This window comes from Diaphorina citri, unplaced genomic scaffold (genome assembly GCF_000475195.1).
Source record: "Diaphorina citri unplaced genomic scaffold, Diaci psyllid genome assembly version 1.1 scaffold21, whole genome shotgun sequence".
Classification (NCBI taxonomy): domain Eukaryota; kingdom Metazoa; phylum Arthropoda; class Insecta; order Hemiptera; family Psyllidae; genus Diaphorina; species Diaphorina citri.
In genome coordinates this window covers 229,290-247,354 of record NW_007377459.1, presented here as the reverse complement: position 1 = coordinate 247,354, position 18,065 = coordinate 229,290, and the positions used below count along the sequence as shown (strand labels likewise).

The 18,065-nt window shown below is 37.9% G+C and overlaps 1 protein-coding gene across 1 annotated transcript in view; it reads left to right on the top strand.

Annotated features, from left to right (window-relative positions):
• LOC103508843 (angiotensin-converting enzyme-like) overlaps positions 1–16,071 on the top strand; it is a 186,541-nt gene extending 170,470 nt beyond the window's left edge. Inside the window, exons 11-13 of the mRNA XM_026823264.1 lie at positions 10,047–10,190; positions 12,630–12,796; positions 15,908–16,071. Coding sequence (XP_026679065.1) covers positions 10,047–10,190; positions 12,630–12,796; positions 15,908–16,071 — 475 coding nt within the window. The remainder of the gene's footprint in view (positions 1–10,046; positions 10,191–12,629; positions 12,797–15,907) is intronic.
• Positions 16,072–18,065: the final 1,994 nt, after the last annotated feature.

Below are 18,065 nucleotides of genomic sequence, written 5' to 3'. Positions count from 1 at the left end.
GCTCAAAATATTCAATGATACTCGCGCAGTTTTGTTATGATAAACTAAGAAGTGGACGTTTTTTTTATATAATTATTATTAAACCATTGAAGACACCTAATGGTCGAATCGGATGCATTCAGTTGGAAATGGACTAAGCATTCTATTTTGTTTAGTTTGAGATAATGGTCAAGTACGATATCATACATATTTCTCGACATGGTCTTCACTTGACTGGAGTGGATTATGGACTGTCCCCTATCTGATAGACGTTAAAAAACAAGACTAGAGATAAAAGGACAGACGAGTTGATATATTTCGACCATTACTATGGCCATCTTCAGAACAATATATTTTACATATTTCTCGACATGGTCTTCACTTGACTGGAGTGGATTATGGACTGTCCCCTATCTGATAGACGTTAAAAAACAAGACTAGAGATAAAAGGACACGAGTTCTTGCTCTATCAGACTTGGCAACATTTTTTTCTTTTCTTTTAATCACAGCTGGAGAACGAAATTATTGTTATTGTAAAATGATCGATATATTTGGCAAGGGGCAGGCCCTATTCATGTGAGCAGATATGGAAGATTTTTTCCCCCTTTCTAAATTGATAATGGTACAGTAAACATTGAAATTCAATAAAGCAGGTCAATATGTCTGTCAGAATATGCTGCTATTTTGAAACATGTTCTAAGTATGTCATTATGTGTTGCTAATTTCGAACAGGATTTAAAATTCCAAATGCCCATCTGACATCGTTGGTTCCGGTTTTGTGCTGCACTCCATTTCTCATCTCCTTCTGGGTCTTCATCTTGATCTCGAACGGCGACCTCTGGACTTGTTTTTTAAGTACTCTCTTAGGTAACCTAACCAATAACTTGTCGAATTCGATACGTCATTATGTCTCTAGGAGTCCAATTCTCTCGCCTCCTGTGGATCGATAAAATCGATCTTGGTATTGTCTAAGAATACTTACTCCGCTTACCTAAGTATGATGTCAAGCAAATATTTTGCCATTTTGCAACTCTAGTCTTGTTTTTTAACGTCTATCAGATAGGGGACAGTCCATAATCCACTCCAGTCAAGTGAAGACCATGTCGAGAAATATGTATAAGCATTCTATGTAACATGAGTTAGTTTGCAAGCTGCCCCCCTCATGGGCAGTGTTCTTTGAGCGATCAATCGTACGACCCCTCTGTGAGAAAATATTGAAATTTGTCATGTGTAAAATGTCTCAAAAATAGGTTCTCTTCTTTTAGCAACCAGACGTTTTGTCAGAAATTTGAAACCAGAGATTCCAAAAATTCAAATCTCCACTGCTTTCCAGTTAAAGCATAGAATGAAATCAAAGATCAGTCAAATTTGGCAATATCATTTTGCATAACCCTTAAGATTGTCAGAAACTGTAAGTGGTATCCAATTTTGGACATTTTTTCCGCAAAGTAAACCCATAAATTAATCAAAGCCCCCAATATTTCGGATGCCATGGGGAATGCGAAAATGTCACCTGCCCCGAATGTCAACTGAACGGGTTAAAATGAAAGGGGGACCTGAATTGAACCTGATTCTCTTGACATGGCTATTACATCAAGTGTAAAGACTGGTCAGGTCCGTAGATAGGAGGTAAATGGACTTTTTAGTCTGACTACTTAGCCAGCCTAGTTAGCTTGGAAGGTACCTTGTAAGCGCTAGGCCGTGGTTTCGATTCCCGCCCGAAGCGGACTTTATCCTAAACAGATAAAAGATTCATCATCGGAACGGCTGGCTTTCTCCTATCCTGTCTTTCTTCTCTCCTCGATTTCGGGACGATAAGAGCTCAACAGTTACAGTTCCCTCTGTCAAACCTCTTGAAAAAATAAATCCTTCTCCTCAACATCCGGTAAACAGGAGCAAAGCGATCTCTTCTTTGATCGTCCTTGCCCTTGTTCCTCCCTGAAACCCTGCCTGTGTGAAGGACACCCGAACTCTGGAATTACACGTACGACATTATAAACTATTTACATTATGCTAATCACACAGACACAACACATAGGCCAGAATCTTGGAAATCCTCTAGACTGCGTTCAGTATCAACCCATAAGAGCCAAACATTTTTCTTCGTAGGATCTTGCTGAAATTTAACCGCTTCTAACTCCGGACCGGTACTGAGTAAATGTCAAATAATAGTGAAAATAGTTGGAAATTTTGTTTTCTAACTAATAGACAAATCCCCGATGCACTCTGACTTGGAGCAACTAAGATATTGGCGAAAAAGAGAGAAGGGCCAAGTTTGGTGTGACTTTAATGTAGGCCTCGGCTCTCATGGGTTAAGTTAAGATTGTTAACTTATTAGTTTATCTTATTCGCACTGTAATCAACTTCATTAAGAGATCACGCATGCTCAGATGTTTTACTTGGGGTAACTCGTACCTTTATTTAAATTGGTTGGAAGGTATTTAACTATTTGTGTATTTAGCTACGTTAAGGCATTTATATTATGTTTAACTGTTCTATGTTTGTGTTGGATTTTTGGTTGGAAGCTTGGAAGGTAATATTAATTAGATATATCTAATTAATTACCTTCGTTAGTTTGTTTGTGTATTTTGCTAAGAATACGTTGGTATTTCTATTATGTTATGTTCAGCTGTTCTATGTTTGTGTTAAGAGGTATGTGGTCTATGTGTTTAAGCTTGATTAGGAGGTGTTTGGTATGTTGCTGTCCGGTTGTTCCATGGTATTCTGCTATAAGTATTCTCTCAAGTTTATGTTTAACTGTTCTATGTTTGTGTTGGATTTTTGGTTGGAAGCTTGGAAGGTAATATTAATTAGATATATCTAATTAATTACCTTCCATAAACATATATGTTTGTGTATTTTGCTACGAATACGTTGGTATTTCTATTAAGTTATGTTCAGCTGTTCTATGTTTGTGTTGAGAGGTATGTGGTGTATGTGTTTAAGCTTGATTAGGAGGTGTTTGGTATGTTGCTGTCCGATTGTTCCATGGTATTCTAGTGTTTATGTTAGTTAACACACTAGTGTTTAATACTGTTTATGGTTGTTTTTCAATCGCCTTCTCTCTCTCTCTCTCTCTCTCTCTCTCTCTCTCTCTCTCTCTCTCTCTCTCTCTCTCTCTCTCTCTCTCTCTCTCTCGCCCCGGGGGTTTTTTTTTTTTTTTTTTTTTTTTTTTTTTTTTTTTTGACATGAGATAAATGTGTTTTTATCGGCAAAGTATTTAGAGCATAGGGTGTGCGTCAAACTTGGAGATGAAATGGGATTTCTCGTTAAAAAAAGGCATCTCAAACACTGGCCGTAATCGTTTCAAAAGATAGGTTAGACAGGCAACCACCCTATAGTAAGGTTGAATGGTAGCGCGTCTGCCTTGTAAGCGCTAAGTCACGGGCTCGATCTCCACCCAGGCCGAAATTAATCCTAAACAGACAAGATTTGTTCTCGGAACGGCTGGCTTTCTTCTATCCTGTCTTCCTCTCCTGTTTTGAGGACGATTGGGCCTCCGTTGTCACAGTTCCCTCTATCTCTCTCTCTCTCTCTAGTACTCCTTTGAGTGGAACTTTTAATTAAGCACTCGTACAATAATCTACATAATTATGTAGGTAAATAGCTCGGAATATGTATGAATATTCAGAAAATGATACCAGGAATCGAATTCCATCAAATGTTACATATGATAGAGGTCGTCACTGTATAACTACTAAGGTCTTTAGTGATACATTCGACATATCTCTCTCTCTCTCTAGTACTCCTTTGAGTGGAACTTTTAATTAAGCACTCGTACAATAATCTACATAATTATGTAGGTAAATAGCTCTGAATATGTATGAATATTCAGAAAATGATACCAGGAATTGAATTCCATCAAATGTTACATATGATAGAGGTCGTCACTGTATATCTGCTAAGGTCTTTAGTGATACATTCGACATGGTTTGATTACCAATGTTATGGACAAGGCTTTTTAAAAAGAAAAAGAAGGAGAAGATACCTGAATACCTAAATAGGCCTACTGTATTATTTATCTTGTCTTAGGCCAGCCACTCACTATCAGGTAGACCTGACAGGTACGGCTGAAAAGGTCCTCCTGTCAGGTCAACCTGATATCGGATGAGCACACACACTATCAGGTAAACCTGACAAGCGGACCTGATTGGTGTACCTGTGAGGTCTACCTGATAGTGAGTGTGGCTGACCTTAGTGTAGCTACATCTACACTACATCCGACCAAAGTCTATCGACATCGATAGGAACCCATATAAAGTGAATAAGACAGCACTTTTAGGCAATGTTGATCGACTTTGCTTACGATAGGATCTCATCTAAAAAGTCCTCCGTAAAATATTGGGAAACACCTAACGAAAAAGCTACTGAAGAACCTCCGGAGAATCAGCATAACTCTGTACACAAAAACCGCACTCTGAGACTTGGGTGTAGGGTCAAACAGCCACAAAAGCTGGGTTGAGGTGTGTCAACACATAGTCGACCGGCCATCGATCGTTTATGGTGTGAACGTGTTTCCGGCGATATCGATTATAGTATGGACTCTGCCTTATAGGTTAGATATCCAATACTATTAGGATTTAGTATCATTTTGTCACAGGAGGTATTTAGGTGCTCTGCCACCCAACGCGCAATGTATGTAGAAATTTCATTAGGGTTGTAGTATAGGGAATGCTATTTACAATGCGATTTACTGATAACATTTACAATGCATGTTATCTGCACATACCTTGATGACATTATCAAATTTCTTTCGTCTTCTTCTTCTTCTTCTCCTTTTACTTCTTCTTTTCCTCCTTTTTCTTCTTCTTCGTCTTCTTCTCCACCTCTCCCTTCCTCTTTTTCTTTTTATTTATTTTCTTCTTCATCTTCTTGCGAGAAAAAAGGAGTAAAGGAGAACATTAAGTAGTAGTAGTAAGTACCTATCTGATAGGAAGTGAGATAAGTAGGTAAAACGTACAAGTTAGAAGAGAGGTACTTACTCGAGATTTAAAGCATGATAATTTGATACACCTTCAAGAAATACGGCTGCTAAGTACCTTCTTGAGCAGAGGGAGCTATAACGACCGAGGCCTTATCGTCCCGAAATCGAAGAGATAGGACAATAAAAACTAGAAAGCTAGCTGTTGGCATGGCTGGAGCGGTTTTGTTCCTGAGCTTAACTCAGTACACAAAAAGCCCACTCTGAGGCGCAGGTGTAGGGGCAGGACAACTGCCCCAAAGGATGGGTTAAACTTATACGAATCTACGAACAGTTTGTTACTGCCCTCTTGGCACAAGCCAGGCCTGTCACGTTAGGGTTAAAACATGAGTCCGACCCTGATTGAAGTCATAACGACCGTGTCAATCGACTGATTGTGCGTGGGTTTCATGAGATGAATGACTGGAATAGATCAGAACATTATTTTTTCATTACTTTTTGGCATCCTGGGTGCTTTTTACTTTCCTTATCCTGCACATATAAAGGTAAGTAATGTGTTCGGGCCTGTCACGTTAGGGTTAAAACATGAGTCCGACCCTGATTGAAGTCATAACGACCGTGTCAATCGACTGATTGTGCGTGGGTTTCAGGAGATGAATGACTGGAATAGATCAGAACATTATTTTTTCATTACTTTTTGGCACCCTGGGTGCTTTTTACTTTCCTTATCCTAACACATAGGAAGGTAAGTAATGTGTTCAGGAAAACATTTCGATGGTCGGTTTTTAGTGCCAAAACACGTTCTGAAATCTCTAGAGCCTGTATCGGAAGTCTGAGCCATTGGTCCGTGTGTCTGTGTGTTAATAGGACAAGGAAAGTCGTGTGATGTTCACAACAGATTATTTTTTACTCCTAATTTCAATTAAAAACGATAAATAAGCGGATCACTATTCTTGCGGTAGGTTGGTGTCTGCTATTTGGTATCATTCTGTTATCATTTGGTGGTGTTATGTAGCATAGCTATTCCTTTTTGGTGATGTTCTGTATTAGCCTTGTTTGTATACGAAGTGATAACTTACCACCAAATGTTCGTGGATATGTCGACCTGCAAAAAAAGTAATTTTCAGATACTAAAAATCACCCTTTCAGAAGATTTTTTTTTTTCCAGGTGCAAAAATAGTCCTTTTTAGATGTCAGCCCTTTGCTTTCAGGTGTAGAATTATAACAAAATACTGTACATATAACTACATATGTAGATATTAATACACAAATACCCACCTATGTATGTAGTATGTACAATGTATTGTATGTTCTGAGATGATCTGGATTTCCCATAATATGTCATCTGGTATTCTGGTGACAAAGACATTTACTCGACTTCCAATAAATAGATATAACTACCTAATATCTATGTAGAATTGTAGATCAATATGATATTATTCAAAATATTAGGTGCCACTTACCTACAATAACCTACTGATATAGGTACGTACTTATCTATTCTTTGTACAGGTACACTTACATAGCTATCATCACTAAAATTAATATTATTTGGACCTCAATATTAATGACAAAAAAAAATATCATTTTTGAGATGATCGGTGTCACATACATATTGTATACGAGTATCTTGCATGGTTTACATGGAATACTTAACAATGATCTATGTAAGTAGGTACCATTTTATTTATGGAATATATTATTTTGTAGGTATTGCAAATGTATTGAACAATTCAAGTAAACCTTTTCCATTTTCAAAGTTTCAAACAATTAAACTACAAATAATTACACAAAAAAATATACATAAACAAATATCAAAGGCGCGGAGTTGATCCCTACTGCATTTTGATTTTGTAGGTATTGCAAATGTATTGAACAATTCAAGTAAACCTTTTCCATTTTCAAAGTTTCAAACAATTAAACTACAAATAATTACGCAAAAAAATATACATAAACAAATACCAAAGGCGTGGAGTTGATCCCTACTGCATTTTATGCAATGAAGGATATTCTGTGTAATAGATACCTGTCCTGCTTCCTAGGTAAATTAAATACAAGTAGCTACCTAATATTAGATTCATTACAAACTGGTCCATAATGGTTATTATCGATATTGAATGATCTAATATTGAGGCTAATCTCTCTCATGCACACTAGTTGATCCACTTTTTAGAATCGCTTAGCAATCATCAATCGTAATCCTGTTTCCAGGAAATTCAGGCTCAAATCGTTCTCAACTTTAGATAACTTAAGGCTCAAAACCCGACTTTAGTTGAGTTTACAGAACTTATTTAGGCCTCAAAATCTTCAAATGGTTATTATTTATTCCCAAGACAGCGGGGGTTCCCCAAAAATTTGGCCCTAGGATGAGAGTTCCTCAATTTGAAATTTATTAGGCAGAAGACAACTTCTGAATGTTGATTATAAATTTATTTATTCTTACTATTAGGTACTGCATTATAGATTATAGGTACCTAAGTAGGTACTTAACCTCATCTGCTATCCTTCATCAGACGTGAAGTAGCCGCTTTGAACATCATCACGATAGATTGAAACTTGAAATAGACTGAAACACTATGATTATACTGATTATCTGGCTAAACACAATGATTAAACGATGTACCAGGATTCTATTCTTTATGCCAGTGATTCCCAAACTGGGGTCCGCGGCCCCCGAGAGGGTGAAGAACTTCAATATCCTCGGGAAGAGCACATGAAATACAGTAAAGGGGCCGCGGAGCGGTCACATTTTTTTTTTTTTAAAGGGCAGCGAAGTAAAAAGTTTAGAACCGCTCCTTTACGCCGAGCCATTTATTAGATAGATTCTCTACAACTCGTGGATCATACATAGGTATTATTACCTAGCTATTAAATAGAAAAAAAGATACCTATTAGGTTCCTATGATGTGATATAAATTTCATGAGATATCTTAATCAATTCAGCTCAAGAGTACTCAGGCACTATTTAGATATCAGCACATTTCTTAGCTAAGTAGCTAAGTAGCTATAAGAAATGAGCATGTGCATCCTTGTTTTAAATAAGTTAAGTATGAAATTACATAAAAATTACCTAGTCTGGGATAGGTACCATTGAATTCCTTACTGTAATAGGTGAGCCCTTCCACAGCTAAGCCCGCTTATGATTATCCTAGGAAAATAATAAATCGGTGTTTAGGTACCTATAGTGTCTGGCTGGGGGACGATTAACAAGGAATAGACCAGCCTGAATTTCCCTTGCCAAGGAAATAGCAAAGGTTGAGTGCGAAGGGCATCTACTCTTAAAATTTGTAGCCAAAACAAATGTCAGCCCAAAGCAATCACCCTAGGAAAGTACTTCAATTCTTTTTTTTTTTTCTTCGCCTTTTCCCGTGTACAGACGGGGTCGGTGTTTTTCGTCAGCCCTCAATCAGTCCTAACTAGGGTGATTGCTTTGGGCTGACATTTGATTTTGTGGCTACAAATTTTACGAGTGGACGCCCTTCGCACTCAACCTTTGCTATTTCTTTAGTAAGGGAAATTCAGGCTGGTATGCTCCCTGTTTAAAGTCCCCCAGCCAGACTAGGAAAAGTACTTCATTGGAACAACTATAATTGAACTGATTCTGTACATATTCTGTATGTAAGTATTCTTCTGTGTACACTTCCTTCTTACATAAGCAACACAAACTGTGTGTTTTTCCTATTAAACATTTTTATTGAGTGTATCATTCCAGTCCAGAATGTAAAGGAGAACTACTTTTCCTACTCGAATCAATCGTCATAATTACAACACTTAATGAAAAATACCAAATGATTGATGGGTTTCACTTTCGATCGTACTCTCTGTGGTTTAGACTTAAAATAAAACAGTTGATGTACTGTCTACTATTTGGTAGATAGGTATACGTACGAGAGTAAGTAGGTACAAACCTACATATTTATAGAGAACTACTTTTCCTACTCGAATCAATCGTCATAATTACAACACTTAATGAAAAATACCAAATGATTGATGGGTTTCACTTTCGATCGAACTCTCTGTGGTTTAGACTTAAAATAAAACAGTTGATGTACTGTCTACTATTTAGTATATAGGTATACGAGAGTAAGTAGGTACAAACCTACGTATTTATAGAAAACATATAGGTACCTACTGATAGGTACCAAAATAGGTAATTATATTAATGTAATAAAGAAGGCCTACCTAGGACCTGCCTACTCCAAAAGATGTGGTGCATTGGTACACGTCTCTTTTGCCTGGCAAATTTTCCTAGTAACTACGTTCCTACACATTTTGTAGGATACACAAATACCTACCTATGTATGTAGTATGTACAATGTATTGTATGTTCTGAGATGATCTGGATTTCCCATATGTCATCTGGTATTCTGGTGACAAAGACATTTACTCGACTTCCAATAAATAGATATAACTACCTAATGTCTATGTAGAATTGTAGATCAATATGATATTATTCAAAATATTAGGTGCCACTTACCTACAATAACCTACTGATATAGATACGTACTTATCTATTCTTTGTACAGGTACACTTACATAGCTATCATCACTAAAATTAATATTATTTGGACCTCAATATTAATGACAAAAAAAAATATCATTTTTGAGATGATCGGTGTCACATACATATTGTATACGAGTATCTTGCATGGTTTACATGGAATACTTAACAATGATCTAAGTAAGTAGGTACCATTTTATTTATGGAATATATCAGGTGCCATTTACCTACTTGAATATGTAGGTATGTCTGTAATAATATTACTTATATTTATTTTGGGACTCAATTTTGTTAATACTTCCTTATATTCTTCTTCACATTCAGTGTCGTCTGGTACACTATAGCTACTGGTTTTTTGCCTCAATACCAGTGAAGTGGTGTACATCAAAATAAAATATGCAAAGCCATTCTTCTTCTTCCTAGCCTTTTCCTATTTCAATAGGGTCAGCGTTTCTTGTCAGTCTCTTTCAGACAACCCTATTGTGTACCTCATATCCTATATTTTTCTCACCCAGGCCAGGTCGATTCTTACTTTCTTACCCAGAAAAACAGCCCTTTTTACCAATTTTCCAACTAAGCATTTTTCCCCCAGCAAACACAATTTAAATTCATTTCTTGATCAAATCTCTTTCTCGTCTGTTTCAGATATTACGTGAGCAACATCCTCCAGTTCCAAATACACGAAGCTCTCTGCAAGGCATCTGGCCAGTACAGAGCGGATGACCCATCCAGTAAACCCCTCTTCAAATGTGACATCTACCGCAGCAAAGAGGCTGGAGTTCTGCTCAAGTAAGTTCAAATCAAATTTAATGTTTTATTTGATGTATTTCAATTGAAATATTGTTATAAACAGGTTTAAGTTCTAAACTTGGCCTAGCGCACTGTCCTTTGCCGAGGGTTCGGAAAGTTACTGATGTTTTTCCCCCTTTCCCAAAATTTACGCTGGACGAATGATCAACTGGGTTGTGGGAAGGAATCAAATTCTGCTGTAGGTTACTTTGGGGAGCACTCAACCTCATAATTCTGGAAGAACTCAGCAATATTGCATAATTACGAACCTAACGCTTAGTACTTTTGTAATCATACTCAAAAGGCGTGGGTTTTTATCAGAAGAACAGCAGAAACCCATCCAGTAAACCCCTCTTCAAATGTGACATCTACCGCAGCAAAGAGGCTGGAGTTCTGCTCAAGTAAGTTCAAATCAAATTTAACATTTTGATGTATTTCAATTGAAATATTGTTATAAACAGGTTTAAGTTCTAAATTTAGCCTAGCGCACTGCCCTATACCGAGGGTTCAGAAAGTTACTGATGTTTTTCCCCCTTTCCCAAAATTTAAGCTGGATGAATGATCAACTGGGTTGTGGGAAGGAATCAAATTCTGCTGTAGGTTATTTTATGGAGCACTCAGCCTCATAATTCTGGAAGAACTCAGCAATATTGCATAATTACGAATCCAACGCTTAGTACTTTTGCAATCATACTCAAAAGGCGTGGGTTTTTATCAAAAGAACAGCAGATAACGCCTAAGGTGTTCTCTACCACCTAAGCTTTGCTTACTTACGAGTAGGTGCGACTAAGAAAAATCTGATTGACTGATTCGAACTTTATTTGGTAGCTTGGCAGAGAAAATTTTCTCGTCATCCAAAGGGATAATTAGTCGAGCATCAGCACATTGTTCTCTAGAAAGACCTTGGATGAGATATTTGGTGTATTTTCTTTGTAAAAAAAAAGATCTACTTACGAAATAATTATGCTCAAAGTTGCAAAATTATCTTGAAACTTTTTAAAAAATTCTATGCTACCATTAATAGGAACTTTATGAGGGGATGTCTCTTACATGACTCACCACTTGCTCCAAAATGTTTCAGGGTGTTGGAAAAGAAAACCAAGTAGGCACAAAGTACTGAGTTGGTTGTTGGTTACTCGTATTTGGTTGTTAAAGTCCTTAGTCACGTTAAAGATTCATGGACTGGGATTTTGATTTTACTAGACGCCAGTTGTATTCACACGAGTCAGTTTATGTACTGCCTCTGTGGCCAAGTGGTCAAGAGCACTGAGTCTCAGTCCGGAGGTGCTGGGTTCGAATCCCGGCCAGGGCGGAAATTTTCCAACCAGATTTTTCCGTTATTGGACATGTAAAAGAATGCGCCTTGAAGTAATGCGAAAGCGGTACCGAGGTACCTACTATCTTTAAAAAAAAAATAGATATATATGTATATATATAAAAAAATGCCTCGTCTTTTATCGAACCCTGTACCCCCAGTTCATAAGGACTTCCTGGTACTAATGCAGTGTAACATACTCCGTCATGTATAAGAACATACCCTAGGTGTCATATTCCAATTTAAATCCGCCAGTAGTCAAATGACTCCAATCTGGGTCTGGTAGATTGGTTTACTGTCTCCGCGCTGAGAATAGGTGTCATATTCCAATTTAAATCCGCCAGTAGTCAAATGACTCCAATCTGGGTCTGGTAGATTGGTTTACTGTCTCCGCGCTGAGAGTAAATACGGGAATTAGATTTCTAAAACATTCTTCGAATGATACATTGTGTCACTAACTCACAAGTTACTACATCCTCAGTGATGCTTGTCAGAAAATTTGCAAATGTGGGCGAAAACTGGATAGTGTTTTGGGTTTGCCTGCAAGTCTACAGTTTAAAGCGATTCTGATGAGTGATGACCATAACACCTCTAAGACGTGAGGCTACCTGTCAGTCTGTCATTAAGAGTAGATGTTTAGACCGATAATGTTCAGAATTGTTAGAGCAACCTCTGTAAATTTTGAGCGGGTTCGAAGTTCCTCTTCTCTCATGGTTCGTGAACTCCAATTTTTTCTTCAGCAAAAAAAAAAAAAAAAAAAAAAAAAAAAAAAAAAAAAAAACCCAATTTTTTTTTTAAAAAAAAAAAAAAAAAAAAAAAAAAAAAAAATCAACAGGATTGTTTTAATTATGGGGCGGCGCTTCGCGTGCCTTCCCGCACGCTTGATCCAATAAAATTTCAATTTATTCTAACCAGCCTATTTAGCTTAGAGGGAAGAGCGCCTGTCTTGTAAGCCCTAGGTCGCGGCTTCGAGTCCCACCCGGGGCGAATTTCCCTCTACCAAAAAAAAAACATCAAATTTGAAAACCCCTTTAGGGGTTTATTTCTAACGAAAGTCACAACTTTGGGTTGTTCTATTCCATTCCTACATTCTCACAATCTCCCCTCCCGGTTCTGTTTCGCAGTCACATGATGCAGTTCGGCTCCTCAGTCCCCTGGAACGAAGCCCTGTTCACCGCCACCGGAGAATCAAGACTGGATGCCAACGCCCTGCGGGAATACTTCCGCCCTCTGGAGGACTGGCTTGTGGCGGAAAACCTTAGGACTGGCGAGTTTGTCGGCTGGACTTACGGTAAGTTGACGAATCCTTTAGGGATGTTGTTGTAGCGGCTTTAGTTATAACCTAAAGCTGATGACAAAATAGAATCCTTTAGGGTAAGAAGATACAGAGAGTGTCAGGTGTGAGCGTTGAGTGGTAAGTGATACCAACAGGGTAATAATGAAGATGCCATAGACCTGAGCTGTTTCCTCCTCATTCGACACAAACTTGAGCTATTTTTGCTAAAGTTTTAGACTAGGAGGATTCAGCTCAAGGTATATTGAGCTTGTGGAAGAAAAAATCTCGGCGGGGCCGAGGTTTTTTTCAGCTCTGTGCTTGGAGTTCGGGGTGCACTCAGCCTCGTGAGTGCAATTGAGTAGCTACTTTAATCAAGTAGTGACCTGTGGCGACATTTCCAGTGTAAAAAGATCATTGAAATATGGAAATTGATTACAAAGGAGGCACTTAGTAACGCTGTGATATCCACAAAAGTTGTGAAAAAGCTCTGCTTTACCACAAAGAATTTGAGATATGGAAGACCAAAGCAGAAGACGCGAAAACTGACCAAACCTTGAACCTGATGGACATCTAATTTGTGGTCCGCCAATATCGTCCTAAAGTTCTCCCAACCTACATCTTGAATTATTCGATCATGAAATGACAATCTACATAAATTTATAAAAGTAGCTTTACATAAATTATCCGAAACATTGTTCGATAAAGGAGAAGAAACACACTGACCTTGTCTCAGTTATATAAGATTTTCTGCCTTACTTTACATCACCAATACAGGGTGTCAGCAATCATAGTGCCATCATGATATTTATCATAGTCTAACACATTATAAATACCTATATCATGACATATCATGATATCATGGTCTAATAACTCTCACACATCGGAGTTGCGGGATCAACTCCTAGCAGGGTTGAAGTTCTTGCTCCTTCTTATTTGAGGTACAGTATGGATACTATGAGAAACATATCAGTGAAGTGTTACATGATGGATTGGGAACAACAACAAGAACAAGCACTATGTCTTTACAGTAACTGATTAAATGACACTCCACATTATCAGCTAATACAGAGCATCCCAGAATTCCCATTGAGAGTTTAGGGGGCACTAGAGAAAGAGAAGAATAGTTGGCATGCTTGACCATTAGAACAAAATTTCGAGTTCACCCTGTCAACCGGGTGACACATGACCAAAATGTAAAACCCATCCCCAATTCAAGCGAATATCGACCATAGTCACAATATTAAGAAATGCTTCACTATCCGGTTTACCTTCTGAGTAATGTCATTTTTCGTCTCTTCAGTGCCTTGAATCCTTCGATTGTTTGTTAGCTTTCTTTTGTAATGGGTTTAATATCACTGTACAACTGCTAAGTTAGTGACGCGGGTTTTACCCTCCATTTGGACACAAACTACCCTCCTTCTCACATTAACCTCACCCAGCCTAAGTGGGACCGGGAAAAGCCAGCAGTACGCGACTGCCCTGATGGTCACCCCCCATTTTGATGAAGTTTTCTGTTCTACTACATAACCTCTTCTGGGCTTTCAAGATAGCAACGAGTGTCCATCATAAAGTACCTACGTCTAATTAATGTATTGACCGTTGCAATGAACTCTCAAGAATACATAAGATTTTTTGTGGTTGTTAAGAAAAGTACTGACATAGGATACTTAAAGTTGTCACATTCCATCCTGATTCAAAATGGCGGCACTTCAAAGTTACGCCTGATCCCGTACAAAGGACGGGTCAACCACTAGTTGTTGTTGTTGTACGTTTTTCTCGGGCAGCCAAGATTCCCAAGAAGAGTTCTAATCAGACATCATTTGGCATACAGGAGCTACTTAACTAATGGAGGATTTATTGTCCCCACATTATATTCGAACAGTGATGATTTTCTTATTTGTATAATCCTTGGATTTAAAGTTATACCCCAACATATATAAATTAAAAAGAAAAAAAAAGTTTTACCTACCCGATGAAAAAGAGTCGTTAAGGATGGAAAAAAGATTATTTTAAGTGAGGAAAAAAATATTTAAATCAACCTTTTAGGTCTCAATCGTTACGAACTTTGAACTTTAGAACTTCGGATTGGAAGAGGATTTATAATCTAGAACTTACTGTTGTTGTTCGTTTAATTCCTAACTTTGATCTTTCTGAATGTGTTGTTAGGTTTTGCTATTTATATCGACAATCATACTCGTTGTAATATGTATCAAATGGAGCTTATTTATACTGCTGAAATAGGACTGACAAGTCCTAATACCCCAGCGGTAGGCTACTACTAATATTGTGTTCAAATTCTCAAACAATGTTAAGGATATGCTTGTTTGCTTAGTTTGCCTAGGTAGGTACTCCATTAACAGCCGTAGCCGGGGAAGTAAGATATAATAAAAAATCAAATTATTTTAAAGGACAAAAAAAAAACCTTTTTTTTTATTATTTTAAGATAACTAGTAGATTTTTATGCCAATCCCAATATTTTGGTCGTTTGCTAATCGATGACATTTAAATTGGCGCTTAGATACTGGTTCTCAGATTAAGTATGTATGTATTTTGAAAAAAAAAAATGTAGTATTTATTTTAATATTAAAGTTACCTTGATTGATGTAAAGTTTTTATCTGCAACTAATTGAGAGGAAGAGGTCTGAAGTATGCCAATATCATTTGTGTCATCTTTTAGTGCATACCATTTTCAATGTAAGGACTATTTTTAGTCCTTTTTCTAAGGTTGTCTGTTGTCTGAGAAGGTTTTATCTTTTATCAGCTACCACCTTGCCATTTCGATTTTTAGCCCTCACCTTGGTGGTGACAATTTGCGCATATAATTGTCTAGAGTCTGTCCACTTTATACAGAGAAAATGCATTGGGGTTTGTGTATTGGTGGATGTGCCAAAATTATCTCTTATTTTCTATTCTTACTAGAGATGGACTGAGGTAATTGTGGACTGAGGAGAGAGAGAGAGAGAGAGAGAGAGAGAGAGAGAGAGAGATGACATATTTTAGTTAGTGGATGTGTCCAAATTTTAGGCCAGAAAAAATAGGCCCAAAAGAAAATCCTATAAATTCAACTTAACCCTTACTTGACTTTCAGAAATTTTTAACCCGTTCTTGTCCACTTTCTGTTTTCAGACGGAGACTACTGCAAGTACAGCATTCAGACCGCCAACCTTCAAGTGTCCGGAGGCTACTACAACGCAGCGCCATCTACCTTTTCCTCTCCTCTTAAAAAAAAAAAAAAAAAAAAAAATAGCTGGCCCGTGCTATATTCTAAATGTGTAGTCAAATTGCTGTAAACAAGTGTCCAAGTTTCTGCTGTTTGATTAGGTACTATACTCGTACGCAACATATTCACTTACCCAGAAAGTCAGTGAAGTAGTAGGCGGTATAGAACGTGCTGTAGTTGTACTCATTCCATCGGAACGCCAGCCTTGTGTAAAGGTACATCACGGTAAACTCCCCTGTAAAATAGGTATTAAAGTAAGTAAATAAATAAAATGTATTTTAGGTCAAAAATTGTTGAGGAAACTTTCATCCTGGGATTCCAACCTAGTTGGTTTTGTTCAATACCAATGTCCCCACTTTTTGCAGTAGTATTCTATAAGAGACTAGTTCGAAGGCCTTGCTGAAGTCAAACAGGATCAGGATGTTCGCCATTGTTTTAATTTAAGTCCACACTTTATGAGCCAAAGCTCTGCACTACTGAAGGTCATACCTATTTACGAATAAAATACTCGTTTTCCAGTAGCACTGAAGAATCAATTCCAAACAAACTTCTGACTGGCCAAACTTTGTTTCAGTCTGACTTAAGATGAGATCGCCAGCCTAGTTAGCTTGGTTGGTGGCGCGCCTGCCTTGTAAGCGCTAGGCCGCGGGTTCCATTCCCGCCCGGGGCGGATTTTACCCTGATGGGATAATGTTCGTTCTCGGAACGGCTGGCTTTCCTCCTATCCTGTCTTCCTTCTCTCTTAGATTTCGGGACGATAAGACCCTAGCAGTTACGCAGTTACAGTTCCCTCTGTCAAACCTCTTAAAAAAAAGATGATATCTACTGCTACGATTTCATAAAATGGGGTGTGAGGTGTACCTAATACCTAACCTACGTAAGTTTCAAAAAACGTTTCAGTCTGACTTGAGAGCTAGAATTTTCATTCATAAAATGGGGTATGTTTTCAGACGGAGACTACTGCAAGTACAGCATTCAGACCGCCAACCTTCAAGTGTCCGGAGGCTACTACAACGCAGCGCCATCTACGTTTTCCTCTCTGAACTACTCGAGCCTCTTGCTGATAGTTCTAGCGACATCGCTTTTCTCCCGGTTACGAGTCAATTGAAAACTAACAGCAGTTGATGATTAGAAAAGCTGTACTTTATTACGTGACTGTTCTAGCGACATCGCTTTTCTCCCGGTTACGAGTCAATTGAAAACTAACAGCAGTTGATGATTAGAAAAGCTGTACTTTATTATGTGACTTTTTTATAGTCAAGATGGCTGAACCAATGAGATTCCGCTTTGGACGTCCACACTTGCTCCACTTTGACTATAAAAAAGTCACATAATAAAAGACGGCTTGATACTAAAACTAAATTGGGGAGGGGACAGCCCTGCTGAGCACACTGGTCGAAAGTTCTAAAAACGATACCACTGACAAAAGTGATAGACTGAGCTTTTTAGGCCGCAGTTCCATTAGATGAGATTTCTTTGTAATGCGATTCATTGTACAAAAATTCGGAACTAATCGGAAGCAATAAAGATTTCGCGATGCGACGCGCTACTTTGCATTGCGTCGTAAGCCTAGAAATCATATCCAATGGATAAAAACGATACCACTGACAAAAGTGATAGACTGAGCTTTTTAGGCCGCAGTTCCATTAGATGAGATTTCTTTGTAATCAGATTCATTGTACAAAAATTCGGAACTAATCGGAAGCAACGAAGATTTCGCGACGCGACGCGCTACTTTGCATTGCGTCGTAAGCCTAGAAATCGCATCCAATGGAACCGCGACCTTAGATAAAGATCCTCTGACATTAACCACGATTAGTTTCAGTAGCCAAATGTTAGCTACAGCAAGAAACCAAAGAATTTCCCTCCTACTGAAAGCCAATGAACCTAAAACATTGTGCTCACTGTATTTCCAACTCGTAAAACCACATTCCTACCGTGTCACAAATCGCTGTGTGTCCAGGATAGATAAAAAATAAATAAATAAATAACATTAAAAAAAAAACAGTGTTTAGTACCTAGTAGACGTAATTTTATTTTTTTTGTACCTGTACAAAAAAAAAA